The sequence below is a fragment of the Podarcis gaigeae genome (assembly GCF_964106915.1).
Source record: "Podarcis gaigeae genome assembly, chromosome: 6".
Classification (NCBI taxonomy): domain Eukaryota; kingdom Metazoa; phylum Chordata; class Lepidosauria; order Squamata; family Lacertidae; genus Podarcis; species Podarcis gaigeae.
This window is the reverse complement of record NC_139682.1, coordinates 40,931,938-40,952,814: the sequence shown is the minus strand read 5'-3', so window position 1 is coordinate 40,952,814 and position 20,877 is coordinate 40,931,938. Positions and strand designations below refer to the sequence as shown.

Here is a 20,877-nt window from a genome sequence, read left to right as displayed (position 1 = left end):
TAATAATAAAGTCTGTTTATTACAGCAATTAACATATCTGCTCTCCTAAGCATGCTTTCACAGTTAGAGCAAAAAAGTGCTTACTTCAAGTGCATAGTTTACAGAAAGAAAATACAAAGGAAGGAACTGAAGTCAAGCAAGCTGGTTCGAAAACGGGCATTGGGAAGAAAAGGGAATTAATCAGCCAGAAGGCCAATCGATTGGCAAGTATTTCAGTGAAAGATACAGACATGATAGGCATCTATAATTTATAATACAACCTTGTAAACCACCTTGTTAGAGCAGAAGTCTTTGGGCTTTATGTTGTTACAACCCAAAAGATATCTGTTAAGTGCTAAAAGAAAATCAGCTGTGCCGTGAGGGGTTTACTGATCCGATTGGAAGAGGGTCCTGCTGTGTCAGTGTTGAGAAGCACTGGAATGTATATATAACATGCTCAGCAGGCTTGCATCAGTAATAAAATAAGTGGGGCTTCTCTGATTTTACCTTAGCTAAGGTTTTGGGGCATGTAGAATGCTCTCTTTCATTTTAGCAAGGTAATCTCAGTAACATCTAGCAAGATGTCAATGAGCCTTACTTTGCATCAATATATATCATATATATCACATACAATCCATGAATATGTATTTTTAGCACCATTTTTTTCACCAGAAAATTTTCCCCAACCAAAAGGCTCATAGGATTTTAAGGGCACATACAGCAATTCTGTACAGATATGTGTGTTGAAATGGCTCTGGAGTCATCCAAAGCATTCAAATACTCAGTGGGCCACATAAATGGAAATCTTATTTTCAGAGGGATACAAAAGTTCTGAAGTACACAGTGAATTCGGATAACAAGTTTTCAATTAAGGTTTTGATAAAGGAGATTCTACTGTATAGGTTTCAAATAAATGTTTTACATGTATTGCAATGCCTTCATCTCTGCAATGTAAATAAATGGATAAACATTTAGGACTCCAAAGAGATATGGCAGACTACCATAATCATCCAATTGTGGGTCTGGAAATCCTAGGAGAAGCATCCTGCATTACAAATTGCAATTATGTTCTTTTGTGAAGTGCACTTGATTATTGAGCATACAAATTTGATTATTTATCCTGCTTTATAAAAGCCTCTTTTAGCAAATACAGACTGGATTCCATAAAACAATTACACTATTTTTGGCTGGCTTTCTTTAGTGTTACAATGATATTCTCACAGTCATTAATTTAATCTTAAGGAGACACTGTGCTGTGTCTTTTTTTTAAAAAAAAAAAAAAGCTGGCATCTTAGTTAAAAGCAAATACTTGTGTATCAAGGATAAATCACCACCACCTGGTTCTCAATACATTTTTTTTTTTTAAAAAAAATCAATACTACAAAGGGTGTATTCTAAAAATTCTCATAAATATTTTCTCTCTCTGAAAGGGTATGTAATAGAATGTGAATTATCTACATAGCAGAATCCTTTGTGCACTTACAAACAATCCTGTTTTCTCTTCTCAGTGTACAATATTATACAACAGATATGCATGGCTTATTAAGGACATCCAGTTAGCAGGAAGCTGAGTTGACCTGTCTATCCAGTGTAGAAAAAGTCATTTATTGATATCATGCAAAATAGATAAAAATAGCTGGTTTCTATGGCTACTGAGGCTGGAAGACTACTGAGGAATATTTCTATTTAGGTTCCTATATGATGGAATCCTGAGAGCAAAAAGGGGAGAAGAAACAAATGTAGCCTGCTTCGGGGACATTTTCTGCCTTCGTGTTTCCCTGTCCTCAATTCAAGTAAGACTCCTTTTTACTGACAAGAGCTGGAGATCCAGATCAGACCAACCAGTATGGCATAGCAAGGCAAGAACTTTCTGCACGATAGGCACAATTACAATGAGATCTAAAAATAGTTAATATAACAGCATCTATTTTCATCTGCCCTTATGTCCAGGGGGTTTCCCACAAAGAAGCCTGAATAGACATTTCGGAGTTTTAGGGGAGGGGGGAATGCAATGTGAGCAAACAAAACAAGACACAGAAGGCATTCAGTCTTCAAGATAGGCTCAAGATTTTCCATGCAGTGAGATCTGAACAAATCGTCCGCAGCAGAGGGGGATGGACTGTGGGGCTATGCTAGGAACATTTAAGACTCGCTTGTCCCCGCTGCAGAGATATGTCCTGACATGACCCAACTGTCTCTTGTTAACTACTACACAGTTTGGTCTTGCGAGCTCTAAAAGTTGGCCAAAGTATCGCAGATGAACAGAGCATGTGTAACAGGTAACAGCTACCACTGATGGGGATAGGTGGAGGTTTAATATGGGGCATGACCCATAATTATGACAGAAGAAAGCTCCCTTAACATGACATCCTTTATAATGAACTTGGAGGCATCAGACTTTTTCAGATGAAGAAAAAGAAGAGTTTGGATTTGATATCCCGCTTTATCACTACCTGAAGGAGTCTCAAAGCGGCTAACATTCTCCTTTCCCTTCCTCCCCCACAACAAATACTCTGTGAGGTGAGTGGGGCTGAGAAGTGTGACTAGCCCAAGGTCACCCAGCAGCTGCATGTGGAGGAGCGGGGAAGCGAACCCGGTTCACCAGATTACGAGTCTACTGCTCTTAACCACTACACCACACTGGAGTGCCTTGGAAAGGCATCAAGGTCTATGCCAAGTTGTATTTCTGCCAGTGCCCTTAATTGCTCTTATTTGCTCCCCTCGTTACAGGCAATGCTTTTATCTGTTTCCTCAGACATTCCAATACCACAATCACTACCATTTCTGATGCCCATGACATAGATTTACATCTAGGAACTGCAGGGGTTTCCGCAGGCATATTCCCCATGGATGATACATGCATTCTGGATGAGTTAGATTCCCCAGTGTTTTAAATCAATACAGGTGGCTTGAAAATGACTATATAGTGAATCTCAATACCCTGGTTGTTGGTTAATGGCAGTAAACATATTGTCATGGGTTTGTCAGGCAGATCCCCCTAAACTCTTAAATTAGTAAATGTTATCATTTAGCTCATATTTGGAGTATTAAGGGAAGATACAAAGAGCAGTGTAAAAATACAGGCTATGCCACTTATCCTGTTCAGGATGTCAATACACTGCATATGTGCCTTAATTTTCCAAATGAAACACAAACCTTCTTTAAGTGCCAAGACCCCTGGAATCTCATGCACTGTTCAGAGGAGGTTTGGGTGGCTGATATGGACACATCAGTACCTTTAAATGTGGAGAGTTTTGAACATCCATGGAGGTCTCAGGAATTACAGTAACGGTCAATATGGACCACTATCATTAGGTCTGGCCTAGCAAGTGTTTGGAGGCACACTTAATTCCATCCCTTTTCAACGATTCTGTGCTCAAGTTGTTCAAAGGAACTACCGTAACTTCCAAGGTAGCTGTGATTCTCAAAGCCTACAGCTAGATATAAGTAGGTGTTTAAGTAGTTTGTTGAAAGGAATGGACTGAAGCTTGTGCTTTATCGCTAACACTTAGCTTTTGTATAGCACCTTCGACCCTGAATACATACAATATTACTGTTATCTCCAATGACACATTGTGTCTGTGTGTCTTTGTAACTTCTCAGCAAGTTCTCCGCCCTGTGGAAAAAACAGCTTTCATGAGCCTAACTAAAGAAACATTTGAGTTTCTAATTTATTTCACAAAGATATATAAGATATATAATTGTCTTGTAATGTTTCTGGTAGGTTCAAGGTGTGTACATCCAAGGATCTCAAAGTTGGTGAGTTTGACCAATTCCCACTTCTAGGTTACACATACCATATTTTTCGCTCTATAAGATGCACCAGACCACAAGACGCACCTAGTTTTTGGAGGAGGAAAACAAGAAAAAAATATTCTGAATCTCAGAAGCCAGAACAGCAAGAGGGATCGCTGCGCAGTGAAAGCAGCAATCCCTCTTGCTGTTCTGGCTTCTGGGATAGCTACACAGCCTGCATTCGCTCCATAAGACACACACACATTTCCCCTTACTTTTTAGGAGGGAAAAAGTGAGTTTTATAGAGCAAAACATACAGTAGGTATTTCAGAGAACATAGGACATTTTGAAATAAAAATAAATTGCTGTGCACTAGCTAGGCTCCAGCATAATTAAGAGTAAACTTAGACTATATTTGTATATCGATAAATATATAAATCTATATAGACTTTACTTGAATCATTAGTAGTCTATATACACGTGTGGTCACTCATAAATGTGACTGTGCGAATTGACTGCAGGTACATTCAATAAATAGATGGGGTAGATAACAATTCTTTCCATTAATCAGAGATGCAGAATCAAGCCAGCCCACAGTTTTGTATACTGCATACATAAATATGCACAGGATTTCAACCAATTTCAATATAGTGCCTATTGCTTACAATGATAATTATGACAAGATTTGGTCACTGCAGTATTTTCTGTGGCCAGACAAAATAATATAAAACATTTTCAGCCACCCTCTGGAAAATTCATAAATTCACTGACCACCCAGGCATTTAGCTTTGAAATTCAGAGAGCACATCAGATGGTTATAGCCATAAGCTATAAGTAGAAGGTAAGAGATATTGAGTAGATGTTTGGTTTTCTTTGTTTCTGTCTCCTGAGGGACTGTATCCTTGCAAGCAACAAAGCCATGAATGTTTAGATGCTGGTCTAACCTCACCCCAAAACATATATCTACTGACCCTGTAGAAATAAAGTGCTTCTTATAGCCATATCAGCCTCAGTGCATACAACTGTATTATGATTTTTTAAAAGTATCCTTTCTACTTTAGGTAATATTGGAATGCAATAACTGTACAACCTGAAATTAACCTGATACTTATATTTTTGTAATACCTTTAAATGCCAGTCAGAAATAACACCATTATTGGATTTATTCCTATTTCACAGTTTAAGATTCTAGGATTAGTAGTGCAAGTGTACATAGCAGAGTGGTTTAGGTTGGGAAAGATGTTCATGTTTATAATTTAGCACAGTTTCTTCTTGGGAAGCTGTACAACAAGGTATTTGACTCATTCTCCCTTCCTTGGCTTCATTCCTCCAATTTGTGCATGTCCTGCACACGTCCAGCTGGTCACAAAAACTTGTCATTTACCTTAAACGGGTGCAATGAAAGTTGTCTTGGCAGCATCACCTCTGTCAAAAGATCAAAACAAACCACAACTTTGAAGAAAGCTTCATCACACACACAATTTTGTTTCCTACCCTACCATTAAACATTTGGGAGACATTCTGGCTCCGAGCAAGACTAATATTTATCCAGACAGACAATATATTATCTATCGTGAAAGATACCCTGAAGCAAAGTTGTAGGCAATTAGTGTTAATGGTAAAAATCTTCTCTCTCTCTCTCTCTCTCTCTCTCTCTCTCACACACACACACACACACACAACGACTAACTTCACACTCACCTATATTGACTGTTGATGCTCATTCATTTTTTAACATCTTTCTCAAAGTTAAAAAACTGCAAATATTATTATGTTTCTTTCAGATGCACATGTTTCCAACAAAAAATGAGTCATTTGCATCCATAGATTGCAGTACAGTGGTACCTCGGGTTAAGAACTTAATTTGTTCTGGAGGTCCGTTCTTAACCTGAAACTGTTCTTAACCTGAGGTACCATTTTAGCTAATGGGGCCTCCCACTGCTGCCACACAATTTCTGTTCTCATCCTCATCTCATCTTAACCCGAGGTACTATTTCTGGCTTAGTGGAGTCTGTAACCTAAAGCGTCTGTAACCCGAGGTACCACTGTATTGATACTTGGAAAATATAAACTAGCAGGTTAAGCAGCTCTAAGCCTTATGATTTAGAGTCAACACTGAAGCCTGCCAATGTAATTTTAGAGACAAGGATGAGGGCAAAAACAATGTCACTTGATTAGTTCTGATATAGCCTTGTCTGAATGTACGTGTATGTGGAAACTGGGGATAGTGCACTCTGCTTACATTATTACCTTCCATAGGGATGAACATATTAAATAAGTTTTGTTGGAAATGGCTTCCTTAGAGGGGAAGAAGTTATCTTGAAAATGGTGGTGAGCAGTTCATCTGGAAAACATCAAGGGCTATATAGTTATGTATATGGGGGGGGGGGGGAATTATTAAACATGATGTGAGATGGTTTGGTAGTTCCAAGTAATTGTGTATGTTTGTCCTGGTGCAAGCTTTGGAGGAAAAAAACCCAGTTATGCAGTTTTCAGCATGGTTCAATCTAAACTGCAGAAATGTCAGCTCTGGTAGATGCCTATTGGCTAGCACCCCCAGATTTGTACAAGATGGCATAGATAGTTCAACATCTTAAAGCAGGGGGGTTAATGGCAACAAGGTAATCTTAACACTTATTTTATGGAGATGAGACTTGCACACTTTTTGTGGCTAAAATGTGGTTAGAATGCATTTTGAATGCTCTTTGAGAAGACAATGAATCTAAAATATATGGATCCTACATCAGAAATAAGCTTCCACTGAGTTCAGTGGGACTTGGTCCAAAGTAACCATGTATAAGGTGGTGGTATCCAGAGAGCACTCTTTGTTGCGATGGCCAAATTGTACCAGGGTGGCTTCCATTGTTACATGAGTTAGGCTGCTTTCCTAGCCTTGTTTTTGTGTATAGTTGAACTAGCCAAAGTCTTGTATGAGTGTCTCCATTCAGCTCCATGGCAATGAGAAGGAGAAAGGGACTCCTGTGAACTTTTAAAACTGATTCTGTGAGGAGATGAATCCTCATTGTGGCCCCATGCCCATTATTTTACTGCTCTTTAGAATTACTGTACAGGTTTGGAACATTTCAGCCATCTCCTACAGCAACATCATTCCCTAGAACTTGACAAAGATTGATTAAAACTTATTTAGTTTCTATTTTTTCTTTACAAAAAGGGGGGGACCCCTTCCCTGGAATGACATCATATTTAGCTCATAGTGGGTCATCTTTACTGGACACAAATTTTACATTCCCATTATGGGGTAAGAAAACAGAACAATTGCTGTGTGGTTCTTGGCAATCAGCCAGACTTGTAAGTCCTCCTGAAAAGAGCTCAAGTCACCAGCATGTACAGCTTTGCTACTATGGTGCAAATCTGGTCTCTTGGCAGAGATGAGAAGCTTGGAAAGGTTAAGAGAGTTTATCATAGGATAAACTTGCATGCCATCCACAGTCAGCTCATCGGATACTTCCAGGGCTAGATTTATTAATCTCCTGTGCCCCATAGAATAAAGATATGTGACGTGACATCCATCAAATTATGCCCTCATGATAAAAAAGCAGTAATGGTCTCAGAAGTCAGCCCACCAGGCTGTCTTGGGTGAACCATGCCCACTTTTCCTGTGCCTGATGACAGAAAAAGGTGTTATATTCAAAAAGGGCAGAATTCAAGCCAAGGCTACAAAGAAAGCACCAGGGGTGCATTCCTAAGTCTTCCTTTGCAACCATAGCTTGAATTTTAAAAGTATCTAATTCAATTCAGGATCACAAATGAAGGAACAATCTTCCTTTGCAGTTTCAGTCAGCTGATGTCAGGTGACTGACAGGTAGGCATCCCTTCCCATCTGCCCAAGTGGCCCATGGAGGAGTGGCCCCTATGCACCTGACCCTTTAGCCAGATCCAGTTCCTCAACCTTAATATAAACACACTGGAACACCATGCATTAGAATGATAGTTCCAGCTCAGGAAATTTTACACTGTCAAGGGTCAGGCAGCCTGCAGTAGTAGTAATAGTGGTAGTATTTGTTCATTCATTATTATTAATTTGGTCTCGTATCCCATACTTAATTATAAGGTCCCAAGCTGGGTTACAACAATGGAAAAATACAATATAAAAATCAGTTAAAACAAGTATATTTATATAGTTAAAAGGCTCCCTTCTCCCTCATGCCTTCTTTGGTTTTATTCAATAATTGAAATGGGCTCAACAATTAATGGGGTGGCCATGTGTCCTACTTTACATAGGACAATCTCTCTTGGGAGGACTATCTAGTCCAAGTTAAGTTTAAAACCATAAGGAGGAGGAGCTGCAAGGTCTTCAACTTGCCCCTCAGGTGTGAGGACTTGGGACAGCAGACTGAGCAGGCACATAAGGTCACCTGGTCACTGTTTTTCCCATTGTGCTGTGATGCATTGCATCTCTAAATAGCTGTACTTACCACATCTATATTTTGTTTGTTTGTTATGAATTTCTTCTTCTTTTTCATTGTGCAAGTGGCAACGCTTCAATAGAAAGGGGGGGCATCTACTAGATTTTATATGAAAGTGTATGACAGAATGTTCATTAAGATAATCCAATATAAGCACATTAGTGCTTTGTTTCTAAATGAACTTTCAAATTAATTTTGATTATATCCGGAGGATTTTGCAGGCAGCTTTCTTACACAATAGATGAAAAAAACCCAGTAAAGTGGTATCTTAAGAAGCTAACAGAATCTTTTAAGTCATGATACCCACCGTCTCTAAGGCTCAGGGTAATTCCAAATAGGACACCGTGTAGAATTGCCATTTTGCCCAGCTTGGTTTCTGGATCCTCAGTTACATTCCTGTCTGCACAGAGCGAGGTTTTTCCCCCCCAAGCCTGCAAAGTCTCTAGGGGAGAAAAACAAGGAGAGAGAAATAAATGTAATAAAGCAGATTAACGTCTTCCACATTCTCCTCTTCCCACTGCCGGCACTGATGAGAGAGGCTATCATTCACATAATGGGTTCATCTCTTCCTGCCAGTATTCCTTCCTGAGCTAATCCATCAAGCTCCATGGAAGAGCTGAAAGGAGAGGGGCAGCATCTCTGTGGGAGAATGGAGCTAGGTTCTCCCCACTCAGCCTCCACCAGAAAGACCATTCCTTTGGTTTGTTCCAACCTCTCCGTTGACACCTCCACAAATCTGTGGTGATGTTAAAAATAGATATGACGATGCAGAGATGCTAGTACAGGAACGGGCAACCATTTTTCCTGTTGAGGGCCACATTCTGTCAGGGGCACATGATTATTGTGGGGAGGGCCAGAACAGGCCAGACCAAAAAAATGAGTGGGGTCACCCCTTTTCTCTCTCTTTTTTCTGGCACCTCTTTCTCTCTCTCTCATTTTCTGACATCCTCTCTTTCTGTCCTGTCTCCCTGCACAGCAGGCTGTTGGTGGAGAGAAAGCTTTCTCTTCCCAGAGGTCTAAACTAATACCTTGCAGAGGGCTTTTTTGAAATTGACTTAAGGGCTCTAGAAAATTTGTCTGGAGGCCACATGCATCCCTGTGCTGGTGGATGCTGCACCCTTCAGTTTCCCCCCCAGAGCAGAGCCATGAGAGTGGGCAGGAGGCAGCCTACAAGGGTAACAGCATCATACCACAGTTGCTGTGCTCCTCCAACTCAACAGAGAGATGTACGGTGATGCACAAAGGAAAGGTTACACCGCTGTCTCTTGCTCAGTGCTGGGCTCTTCCTTCTTCCTCTTCATCTTGCAGAAGCCATGGAGCCCACAGAAGCAAGCAAAGGTGAACTGGGGCATCCCCTGGGACAAGCAAAGGACAGGAGCATCCAAGGAAATCTATACAAAGTAAGGTGATAGAAGAGAAAAGCTTGGGTTTCTTTCCCCGCTTTCCAACAGAACATCTCTTACTTTCACTTTAGAGCAGCGTTCCAAATGCTCAGTGCATTAGAGAACAGCAGGTTTCCCACCTAGAATGAATCTCGGCTCCCCCACCTAAAACCTCTACATATTGTGGGGGGATGGGGGGGAAGACTGGGGACCGAGCTCAGTGGTGAGGCATAGGCTTTGCAAGCAAAAGGTCCAAGGGTTCGATCCTTAGCATCTCCAGTTAAACATCTTTCCCTGAGACCCTGCAAACCATCAGAGAAGATCGTCCTGCACCAGATGGGCAAGGCCTCACCTTGTTGCTAGAAGGCAGCACCCTACGTTCCTTGAACATGGATAGCCTGCTGCCATCCACAATCAGATTCAATCAACGGTGGACCTACATTTGGGGGCCCCTGAAGTTTAAACTGTTATGGGGGAGCCCTTCGCAACCAGCAATGAGGTCTGGGTAACCACTGCTATCTTCTTAATTGGGTTATTCTACAACACATCACCACATATATTTTTTAAATTAACTACTACATCTCAGTTTTTCATTAAAATTGCTGTACTGGATTATCTCATGCCAAAGTCACTGGCGTGAACAAAAATGTCCCATGTCTTATAGTTTGAGTTATTGGAGGGAGGGGATGAAAATTAGGGAAATGTTACATATATGCATGAAGCACTTTTTAAAGCAAATTTTTAAAGCCATGTGGACTAAGGTCGCTTCTGGGGCTTCTCTGGGATTAGGGGCCCTGAAGCTTCATGAGTTTCATAGTAGCTCTACCCCTGGATTCAATCCATGATTCCTCCCCACAAATTATAGTTTTGACACTCCCCACTTATTTGTTGTATTGTTCCCAACAAAGGCCACCAGAAACTCATCTTTGAAAAAGCTGTTTCTGTAAATAATATTATGTGGAAAGGATTTCTTTTGCAAACACTTCAGTATGAAATGCACACTGTGGCTGTTTTTGCCAGCGGCACCCCCCGCCCCCTGCACACCTGAAACCACATATGCCTTTCATGAATACACAGTTTAGGTATGGGTCGCCTCGCATCTCTCACATTAGAAATTAAGCACTGGGTGGCTGCCCCTCATCTCCATCATTCCGCCTCATTGTTTCTGACTATGGTCCAGTGACTCACATGTTATCTTTGTGGTATGGTTGTTGCTGCAAAGCCATTCACCCACTTCTGGCTTCCATTTGGCATCAGTAATGTATGGATGTTCTAATCATTCACCTTTGCTACACCAGTGTGGCTAGCTGAGGCGGCAGAGTACAGTTTCATCACTGTAGGTTTGAGCCCCACAATGAGCATGAAGAATTGCTATCATGAATTTGGTACGTATTGACTCATTCATCCCTTCATTCACACGTTTTATATCCCAGCCTTTCTCGCAAACTATCTCAAGGCAGGTCACACTCAAATAAAAGATGCAATGAAACCAGTCAGTAAAACAATAACATCACCTCAAAAGATAGGTGGAGCAATGAGTGTAAAGGTTACCTTTGTAAAGGAGGCTAAATTCGACATACATGTACATCCCCCTGGGCTATTTTTCAGCCGGAACTTGGTGGAACTCAGTCCTGGCATCTCTCAGGTGGGCACCATTGCCATTATAAGAGAACAAGGGAGGCTGTTCATAATCAGTTCTGACACCTCTTTTTCTAGAAAAATAACACAGCATCCCCCCCTCCCAACTCTCAATCCTCCATCCAGACAAGCAAAAGGCATGATCATGAATCAACGTTAAGCAACGGCTTGGAGGCCAACTTAACCACGAAGAATATGAACTAAGCGACAGCTTTGGGGTTGGCCTTATTGCAGAGCAATGTGAAGCAATGTGGGCACCAGTCATTTCCCTCACTCCATCTCTGTGATGTTGTTTTTAAAATGAGCTTTCATCTTAAGATGAAAAGATGTCTAGGGCCTGAACTTCTCGTTGGGGATCATAGAGACTCCAGCAAAGCCCTAACAATTCTTTTCTTTGCACAAAGCTTGTGAAGTAAAATCAAACATACGGAGTCCAAATTACTTTTTTCTTCTCCCCGACAGCCTCCCCCCCTGCCACCATTCACACTCCTGCCCCCACCAAATCACAGCATTCCAATCTGCGAATTACCTCAGCCAGATGAAAAAGAAAAGGCGAAAGCCAAAATCCCCCGGTTTGCGATGGTTGCTCTTCAATAGCTCGGCTAGCACTCAGGGCATGATTAAGCCCTCCAAGGTTACAGGGAATATTTGACTGACCTTCTAACTTCAAACACAGCCGCTCGGCATTCATTAAATAACCCTTCAGCACCTCAGAACAGTCAGTTCCACATGGCAATAAAAATTGCATCCCTCCCATCCTGTAACCTGGGAACCAGAGGAGGCTCGCTTTATCCTTTCTGTTTCAGCCTGACCTTGTCTTTGCAGTGACAGGCCCTGCCTTCAGCACAAAGCAGTCCCTGTGCAGATAAGCAAGACAAATGCACACCTCCCATTGAACTCACTTATTCAGCTGCACGCTCACCACCCCCACCCCCAGTTTCATTTGACAGGTTTTGGTATACCTGTCTGCCAGACACCTAGTTTAAATAAGGCCCCTGATGCTTCCTCTGAGACTCACAAAGCAATGACTAGGGACTCCTTAATGAGTCTTCCTGTCTGCAAGGTTTGTGAGCAGACCGCCAGCTCTGTGCCTCTCTCAGCTGCTTATATTGCATGCCTGCAAAAGAGTTTTCTGAGGTAATGGCCAGGAGAGAGCCAGTTCTACCAAATGAAGCTGTTGCAAGGCTAGTTATAGTTATGCAGCCACAAAAGTGAACTCATTCTTTGCTTTCAGCCTGCAATTTTGCTGTCAATCCTCTCTAGGTAAATGGCATTGTCAGAAAGTGTTAGAATACCTTAGTCGACACCAGATTCCATTAAAGGAAGGCAAAGGAAATAGGAAAAAGGAAACCCACTTTCTATGGACATCCTTAAATTTTCAGCTTCTGTGTTTATATCCCCCCCCCAGGTTTTCATGTTAAAAACAAAAACAATTGCTAAAAGCAAAGTAGAGGAATAAAATGAATACCAAACATCACAAATCACCAGAAAAATCACAGTTGTTAAGCCATTTTCTTTATTTTCTTAAGTTTTTTATTGCATATTTTGAATACATATCATAAGGAAAAGTGTATTTAAATACCATGTGTACACTCAGGAAGAAAGTGTGTCACATACTGTTTTTTATTGTGTTCTGAAATGGTTTCAAAACTTCTTTTACTATAAATGTCTGAAAATCATAACACTGTTTAAAAGAGGGCATAAGATCTTAATTTTTAAAAAACAAAAGTAAAAATACTTGAAAATGTCATGTTTGCACCTGCAATATCAGGCACTCTCCATCTGGTCTTCATCTCCTTATTTGACAGTCTGAAGGGCTGTGGTGGATTTCAAGTTGTCCATGGCCTACAATACGCACCTGCTGTTAATAAATATATAATTTAAAGTACATGTGTATCAAGTGTCATAAGAGAGCACAACTCATCAGAACTGGCTGGCACATAAATGATGCAAACAAATTGCTTCCACTGGGCTCAATGCTAACGTGTCCTGCTAAATAATTTTGGAAGCTTTGGTTTCCAAAGTTAATATATTTTTCAACTAAGTATTCAGGATAGATGCCCTGCTGCTTTTGGATTTGAAAGAGGAAAAGTATTTTTATTTTATGTGTTTGCTTTCCCCAGCTTAATGTGGCTTTCCACTTTTACCTGAGCACCTAAAACTATTTTCTTCGTAGGCTCATTAAATAGTGCTAGTAGAACACTGTGATCTGGTGTGAGAGAGTAGGTTGGATGAAGAGACTTATTTTATTTTATTTTATTTTATTTATTCCCTCCCTCCCTCCCTCCCTCCAGGGTGTGTTACAGCATTAAAAACAATTTAAAAAACAATTTAAAACAACTTACAGCTCCTGTTTTGGAGCAGGTGGGTGGACTGGATCACCTTCTGGTCCCTTCCAACTCTATGACATATAGACAATAATTATTTTTTAAATATATATATATTGCCATGGTTCTTTTTTTAAAAAATAGATTAAGATCAAAAGGATTCTACACAGCCTAATGTGGAAATGTGATGAACTGGACTCAAAATGAGAAAAATGAAAAACTGAACAACACAAAATGGACAAATTTGTCACTCTCTACTCAAAACAACTCACTAAAAAAGTAAATCAATAAAACAATCAAAATATAAATATAAGATTAGAAACGTGCACATGTTAATTAAATGTACTGTACTTAGATTAATTGCCTTCATTGCCATTCATTGGGGCCAATGGATTGCTCAGGTGAACCTTTGTAAGAAAGCTGTTCCTCAACCTGAGCACCACAACTGATGGACCTCTCTTTTGTGTCCACCTGCTACGCTACAGTGCAATGGAATTTTTGGGAAAGAAGTGGCAAATCTGAAGATACTCTGGCATCAGGTGATAGGTGATTTAAGGCTTTAAAGTTCCTAGGCTGCACCTTGAATTGGTAAGAAGTGTAGTTGATACACAATCATTCATATGTGTGTGTGTGTGTGTGTGTGTGTGTGTCAGTCGCAACCCAAAGCCATAAGGAAAGAGAAATACATTAAAAGCACCCCACCCAAGTTATATGCACCAATCTTCCAATCCCTGCTAACATCCTAGTGGCAACTTTCTGGACCAATTGAAGTTTCAGAAATGTCTTCAAGATCAGCCCCATGTAGAGCTCCTTACAGTAGTCCAACATCATGTTACTGTCGAAAGGGAAGCCACGGCAAAGACAATAATCTGCTTACATTGTAGCATGAGATTGCCTGCTAATGGGATGGAGTATACCAAAGTACCTGAGGTACATTTGCTTGCTGGAAGACCTGGGTGGTCTGAATGACAAGAGCCCCAATTCCATTAGGGAGCTATTGATGCATTTAGGAAAGCTTGTAGCATGGAGCCTTTTAAAACTGACCCTCCACTTTCCATTCAGGGGGCAGACAATGATGAACGAGCCTGGAAGAACAGAGGCAGCACAGCTGAGTCAAATGCTCCTGTTCTTCTTGAAAATGGAGAAAAGGGATCTTTTAAGGAGTGAGGAATAATTAAAAAATAAATGAACTAGCGCTAGTGGAGTGACAGATGCCCTACTTGATTTGCAAAATCCAAGCATGTTTCATGGCCCTGTTCTGCCCTTTCTATTCAAGGGAGAGGATCCTTTGAATAGAACCCTCTGCAGCCAAGAAAATGTGGTGAGCATTAAAAATGTAAAGCCAAAGAATTCTCTTTAGTCATTTGCTTAACCTCAGACTGTGTTTGTCACTGTCAGAGTGATGAATTGGGAGCTGTCTGAAATCAGCATGCTCACTTTAATAATGTCACTTTCCCTGAGCTCTAATAAATGTCTTTCTGAACCAGCTGGACAGAACCAATTCCTTAGACCAACAATTACCGATTTCACCAGGTTTTTGCTCTTCTTAACAGTTAGGGCCCTGCTGCTGAAATTGGAAATCTTTATCCATTTTCACACATTCTCCCAGCCATGAGGAAAGGAGGAGATCCAGTTTGTTAAAGCCCTACACAAGGAATTAGAAGGGAATTGTCCCGTGGAAAGAGCAAGGAAATTGACTGATTTTTAATTCCCGTTTCGACCACCGACACAGAAAGTGTATATTGGTAAGGGAACTATTCTTCTCTTGGAGTATGCCTTCTTAGGGCATATGTAATATGTGTCCAGGAAAAGTGCAGGAGCAAACATTAGAATATAAATGGACTCCTTCAAAGGAGCCCGCTCTGACCAAATCATGGGTAATAGTCATACAGTCCTGATCACATGAGTGCATCAATCTCTCTAAGATCTACACTGAAAGGATTAGACTAGCCAGCCATCAAATCTTCAACCACAGAAATGATTGTTTTGTATCAGGTGATTACAGGCCTGTATAATTTAAGGGTGCATCTCTATGCCTGGATACCATTTTAAAAATCCAGGAATAAGAGGTTGTTGCTACATAACAGTATACCACCATTTAAAATAAAGAATGATTTAATGAGCACATACACTTTTGTTCCTGTCCTGCTCTTCACAAGCTAGAGTCAAGATTGTGTGCAAACCTGGGCTGAGGGTTTGTTTGGAGAGAAGGAAATGATAAGCCTACATAGGCCCACGGGCCTGTTTCCTCACCTGCATGGGTTAACATGGCATGTGAACTGGGGCTATAAACCTGCATGTTTGAACTGCCAAGCTATAAAAGAAACACAAAATGAACTTTAGCTGTATCAACATTTGGCCAAGAAAACTGCAGACAAAATAGGTACAGTACTGTCTGACACTGAGTCAGACTATTGGGTCTATCTAGCTCAGCCTTGTCTATTCTGAATGGCATTGTCTATACTGATTCTCCAGGATTTCCATCAGGAATTTCCCCCAGCCTTACCTGGAGGAAACAGAAACTGAACTTGGGACTTTGGGCATGAGAAATATGTGGTCCGCCACTGAGATACAGCACCTCCTCCAGGGCTCAGTTGTTGAATATTAACCAAGAAAGTCAAGTAATAGTGAGATGTTAGGTACCTCTAGAACTGTGGTAGATTCTACTGCAAGAAAGAGCATGTGCTCCCTTAGATGGCTACTGATAATAAAAAGTATACAAAGTTAAGGTAAAGGTAAAGGGACCCCTGACCATTAGGTTCAGTCGCGGATGACTCTGGGGTTGCAGCACTCATCTCACTTTATTGGCGGAGGGAGCTGGCGTACAGCTTCCGGTTCATGTGAACCAGAGCTGCACACAGAAACACCATTTACCTTCCCGATGGAACGGTCCCTATTTATCTACTTGCACTTTGACATGCTTTCGAACTGCTGGGTTGGCAGAAGCAGGGACTGAGCAACGGGAGCTCACCCCATCGCGGGGATTCAAACCGCCAACCTTCTGATTGGCAGCTCCTAGACTCTGTGGTTTAACCCACAGTGCCATCTGAGTCCCTATACAAAGTTAAGGTACCTAGATGCAATTTATTATTATTATCATCATCATTATTATTGCCAGCTGCAACTTGCCTGAGATGAAATTGTACTGATTTGCTTTCCCTACCCCACCCCTGATGTGAGCTGCTTTGAGTACATTTAAATGGAAAAGCGGTAAAGAAAAAAAAATTCGCTATTCAGTGTAATAATAGGAGCGGTTTTATTAGTTGCCATTTTAGTCTGCTGGTTATTTATGTATCACATTTTATTGTTTGATTGCCATGTAACTCACCCTAGGACCTTTCGGTGAAGGGCAGATAATAAATATTTGTGGCGCAGGAGACCCAGCCTCTCAGCTATCCAGTGGCACTAACAAAAGCTCTCACAACCAAACCACCTTGATTCTATTCAGTCTGAAATAGGGAGCAGAGGATAGAACAATGTACTCTCCGAGTCAGGGTGAGTGGGTCCAACCACAAAACGAAGCCAGGCTCCTGCACTTTAAACATGTGCGTAGAAGAGGGAAATTCAACAGGTGTAGCAATAAAAGCTACACCTGTTGAAATCCCCTCTTCTAAAAAAGTCTTCAATGTACAGAAGCCCGGCTTCCTTTTGTGTCTGGACACGCTTGCAGAGATAGTGGTTTGAGGGCTAGATCAATGGGGGAGACCCTCTCGGTCTAATTTTGCCTTTCTGGATCATTGCGATGATACCATGAGATAACTCCTACATATGCTGCTCTGAGCTCCTTCAAGGAAGGCTACAGTGCTAACATTTTTTCCCCTTCCCCGACCCTCCTATTCTTAATTTCTATTTCCCATTCCTTTCCTGGCCTTCTTGTATTAGCCACCAGCCTAAGAAATACACACATATATCACAAAAGGACATACCACCCACCTCTTGCATTAAAAAAAAAAGCCTTAAAAAGAAATAAACTCAATTAGCAAAGGGAAGCACTGGCTCTTTAAAAGGAAATAATGGTGCCTATACAGCTGGCGTTTCAGGTTGCAGTGTTTGCAGAGAACCACTAATTAAAACATTGCTTCTGTAAAGTATGCTGATCCCATTGATTCCAACCCCAACCCCCCTCAGCCTTCATATACACACAGTTAATTTGCTGCTAGGAAAGCAAAGTCGCAAGGGTCCTCATTATAAAAATTTCACTGGCTGCAGCTAATGGTTGTAATTAATAGGTGCAATAAATTTCAAATGGCCAGCCAGGGTGTTCATTAGTTTCAGCCTGAGTCAGCACCAGTGGGGTAGCCTGTTACTTAATAACCCATTTTCTAACTAACTGAAAGGGAGGGAGGGGAGAGTTCGACCCACCCGGTTATGGTTCAACACAACCAGAATTCTCTCGTCTCACTTGCCAAAAAGAGACAGAGCTGAGTAAATAATTTGCAGAGAACAATCTCCATTTGGACACACCTGCTTGCCCCAGTTGCGTAAGAATGAGGCAGGGCAATCCAGATTGTATGTTAGCCAACAGGCCAATGTACACAGCCACCTGCAACAATTTGGCCAGATCGCTTAAACACACACACACACACACACACACACACACACACACGACAAAAAGATCCAGTGTATCATTAGTTACAACTAGGGACAGCACAGTTGTTAACTGTCAGCTCCAAGGAGGTAAAAATAAAAGCCTGACATGCTTGAGGTATTGCTGAGCATAAGGAAGTTGGTTAATGTAGTGTATCTACTAGCTACATTTTCAAACAACAGACATCTGCTTCCATGTTAAGCTGCAAAGTACATCACTATTGTGATTAGGTTTCCTGTAGGAGCAGGGCTCCTGTATCTTTAATACTTATGCAGGGGTTACGTTTTGGGGCCTCTGTGAGCATAAGTGAAATCATGTAAAGTGAGGAGTACGTGCCAAATGCCCTCTCTGCCACTCTCTCTTCCATCCATACCAAAAATATCCACAACTAGAATTGAAGGAGGCTGGAGGATGTGTGGGAAAGCGGTGACGACAACAACACTGCCCCGCATGTCAGCTGTTAGAGGGAAGGCTGAGCAGCTTAAACAAAGGCCCGCTGCACCTCCAGTCTCTTCAAGACTTCCTCCGCCTTCGCTGATGTCATCTTTGGGCTCTGGGGAGGGTCTCCTCACGAGCCATGAGGACTCTCCAGCTCTCACCCACCATTTCCTGGTTTGAATTGAATTATTGAATTATTCCCCGGTGTTTGTGCATGTTATGCTGTCGTGCACAAGTCAATTGTGCATAAGTGGAGGGGGGGGGAGTCTGTAATAACAAAGTGGGCCCAGCAACACCATGTTGCGCTGTGGAGTCCTGCTGTTCCAGCTGGGGTGGCCACTCACCCCTGCCCAAGGGAATGCAACCCTTGTCGGAAAATAAAGGTTCCCTAGCCCTGCTTTCCTGAGAGATTTCAAGAGCAATGTCCAGTACAGTGGTACCTCGGGTTACAGACGCTTCAGATTACAGACGCTTCGGATTACAGACTCCGCTAACCCAGAAATAGTACCTCGGGTTAAGAACCTTACCTCAGAATGAGAACAGAAATCGCACAGCGGCAGCGGGAGGCCCCATTAGCTAAAGTGGTACCTCAGGTTAAGAACAGTTTCAGGTTAAGAACAGACCTCCAGAACAAATTAAGTGCTTAACCTGAGATACCACTGTATACAGGTTGTGAGACAGGACCCCTATTGGACCCCCACTAAATGCGGGGACTCCCCTGGTTCATTTTTTTAGCTTCACTAGACCAGCTCTTCCATAGACTTGCTAATTATACATGTGCTCATTCATATGGCTTATAAGGCACCAGTGAGAGGCACAGCTGGTCCTCCCATGACACGAAGGGTGGTGGCCACCTCAGGTGGCAGATCTGGGCCCAAGGAACATGCTGCTTGCCACCACACACACACAGAAGAGGCGGTGGTGTGGAGCACCCACAGAGAAGGAGGCAACGGCATGTTGTGCCTGCAAGGGGGGTGGGGCTCAAGCAGCAAGCTGCCCAGGTCCAGCCTTGGTGGAAGGGTCAATATACAGACCAATGAGAGCACCTTCAAACAGGGAGTTAAGCAAAGGTTACCAGATTTTTTTCAGTGAATCCGGGGACACTTTTCAACTTCAATGGGTTTTGTATTCGGACTGATTTGTAAATCTGGGGACTGTCCCCGGGAAACAGGGACGTCTGGTAACCTTAAGTTAAGCCCACCCTGCCTCCCTTTGCTGCTTTAAGCTCTTTTTCTGACCTGAGCTTCACCCCCCTCCCTTTCAACAGTGGCATTGCCACTCACTGCTAAAATGCCATCTGAGCGCCCAGTGGGGAAGATGGCGGGTAGCAGTGGCGCTACCACTGCAGAAAAATACTGTGCAGTCGTGGCTGTGAGGGAATGAGAGGCCCCTCCAGCAACACCATGCAGGGGCCCCTAAAGCCTTGTGCCAGCTCTGAGAATGCTGGACTAGATTGCATCTGGGTCTGATCCAGCAGGACTTTTTCATATACTTCTGGTTTGGGTACAATTTGGCAGAGTCGGGGGCAATGGCTCGCGTATTCCATTAAGGTCCCCCTCCCTTTCCCCCTATAATTTCAACCATTAGATGACATTGTCACACTAATTTATCCATCCTACACAAAACGAAACGCTTTCTCTTGTCGTCCTTGCTGTCCGATGGGAGCATTGCAGGAACACAGTGCTTCTTTTGGTATCTGCTTTGCTAAAAGGAAAATCAATAGCATAAAGAAGAGCGACACAAAGTGTGAGGGACAAAGATCTAACCTACATTACAAAAACTTGGTGATAAATTTGTTCAGAGCCTCTCTGCTAAACAAACAAATATTTATTGGGGACAACTTCACTTACTGTTTCTTGAATCTGTTGATATACGAATATAAAAATTTGCTCTTACAAACAATTGCGTGTCTCCTGTGTCTGGAATATAAAAAAGGATGTTGGGCGTTCAATATTTAATTAAACAGAGAAACAAATTATCCCTGTCTCTTAGATTAGCAGGAGAAGCATTACAATTACAAGCAATTAGAATACGCAGTCCAGACCTTCTGCCATCTGAGACGGGGCTGTCTAAGGTGGAACTATATGCAGTCCTGCAACCACTCAGCAACACTGCTCAATTCCGATTCTATTGTCCCTGTATGCTTAGCATGTTGTTTCTAAAATCAGTATCTCACTTGGCTGTTACGGAGATCACCAGATTATCAGTTTCATTGTCTGCTTTACAAGGGTTTTGTGAGTCCTGCTTAGTGCTAGACACAGATTCAGCTAATATATTCCCCCCACACCCCAAGGAGAAGATCTTCCTTTCTTCTCTGTTCCAGCCAGGATTGCTACTTATTTACTGGTCACTGCTCCTGTGCA

General features: G+C 42.0%; 1 protein-coding gene across 4 annotated transcripts in view; it reads right to left on the bottom strand.

Annotated features, from left to right (window-relative positions):
* Positions 1-20,877, bottom strand: part of BLACAT1 (BLACAT1 overlapping LEMD1 locus) — an 82,274-nt gene continuing 61,397 nt past the window's right edge. For 2 of the 4 annotated variants that reach the window (XR_014565925.1, XR_014565926.1), the window contains exons 2-3: positions 13,507-13,562; positions 12,735-13,022 (exon numbers count right to left, since the gene is read on the bottom strand). Coding sequence is in view for 1 of the 4 variants with exons in the window: in XM_083745654.1 (XP_083601780.1) it covers positions 9,392-9,532; positions 11,691-11,918 (369 nt within the window). In the remaining 3 variants the exon portion in view is untranslated. Of the gene's footprint in view, positions 3,762-4,027; positions 5,140-8,448; positions 8,584-9,331; positions 9,533-11,690; positions 13,023-13,506; positions 13,563-20,877 lie in introns of those variants that run through there. The other 2 variants (XM_083745654.1, XR_014565927.1) reach the window with 2 other exon arrangements.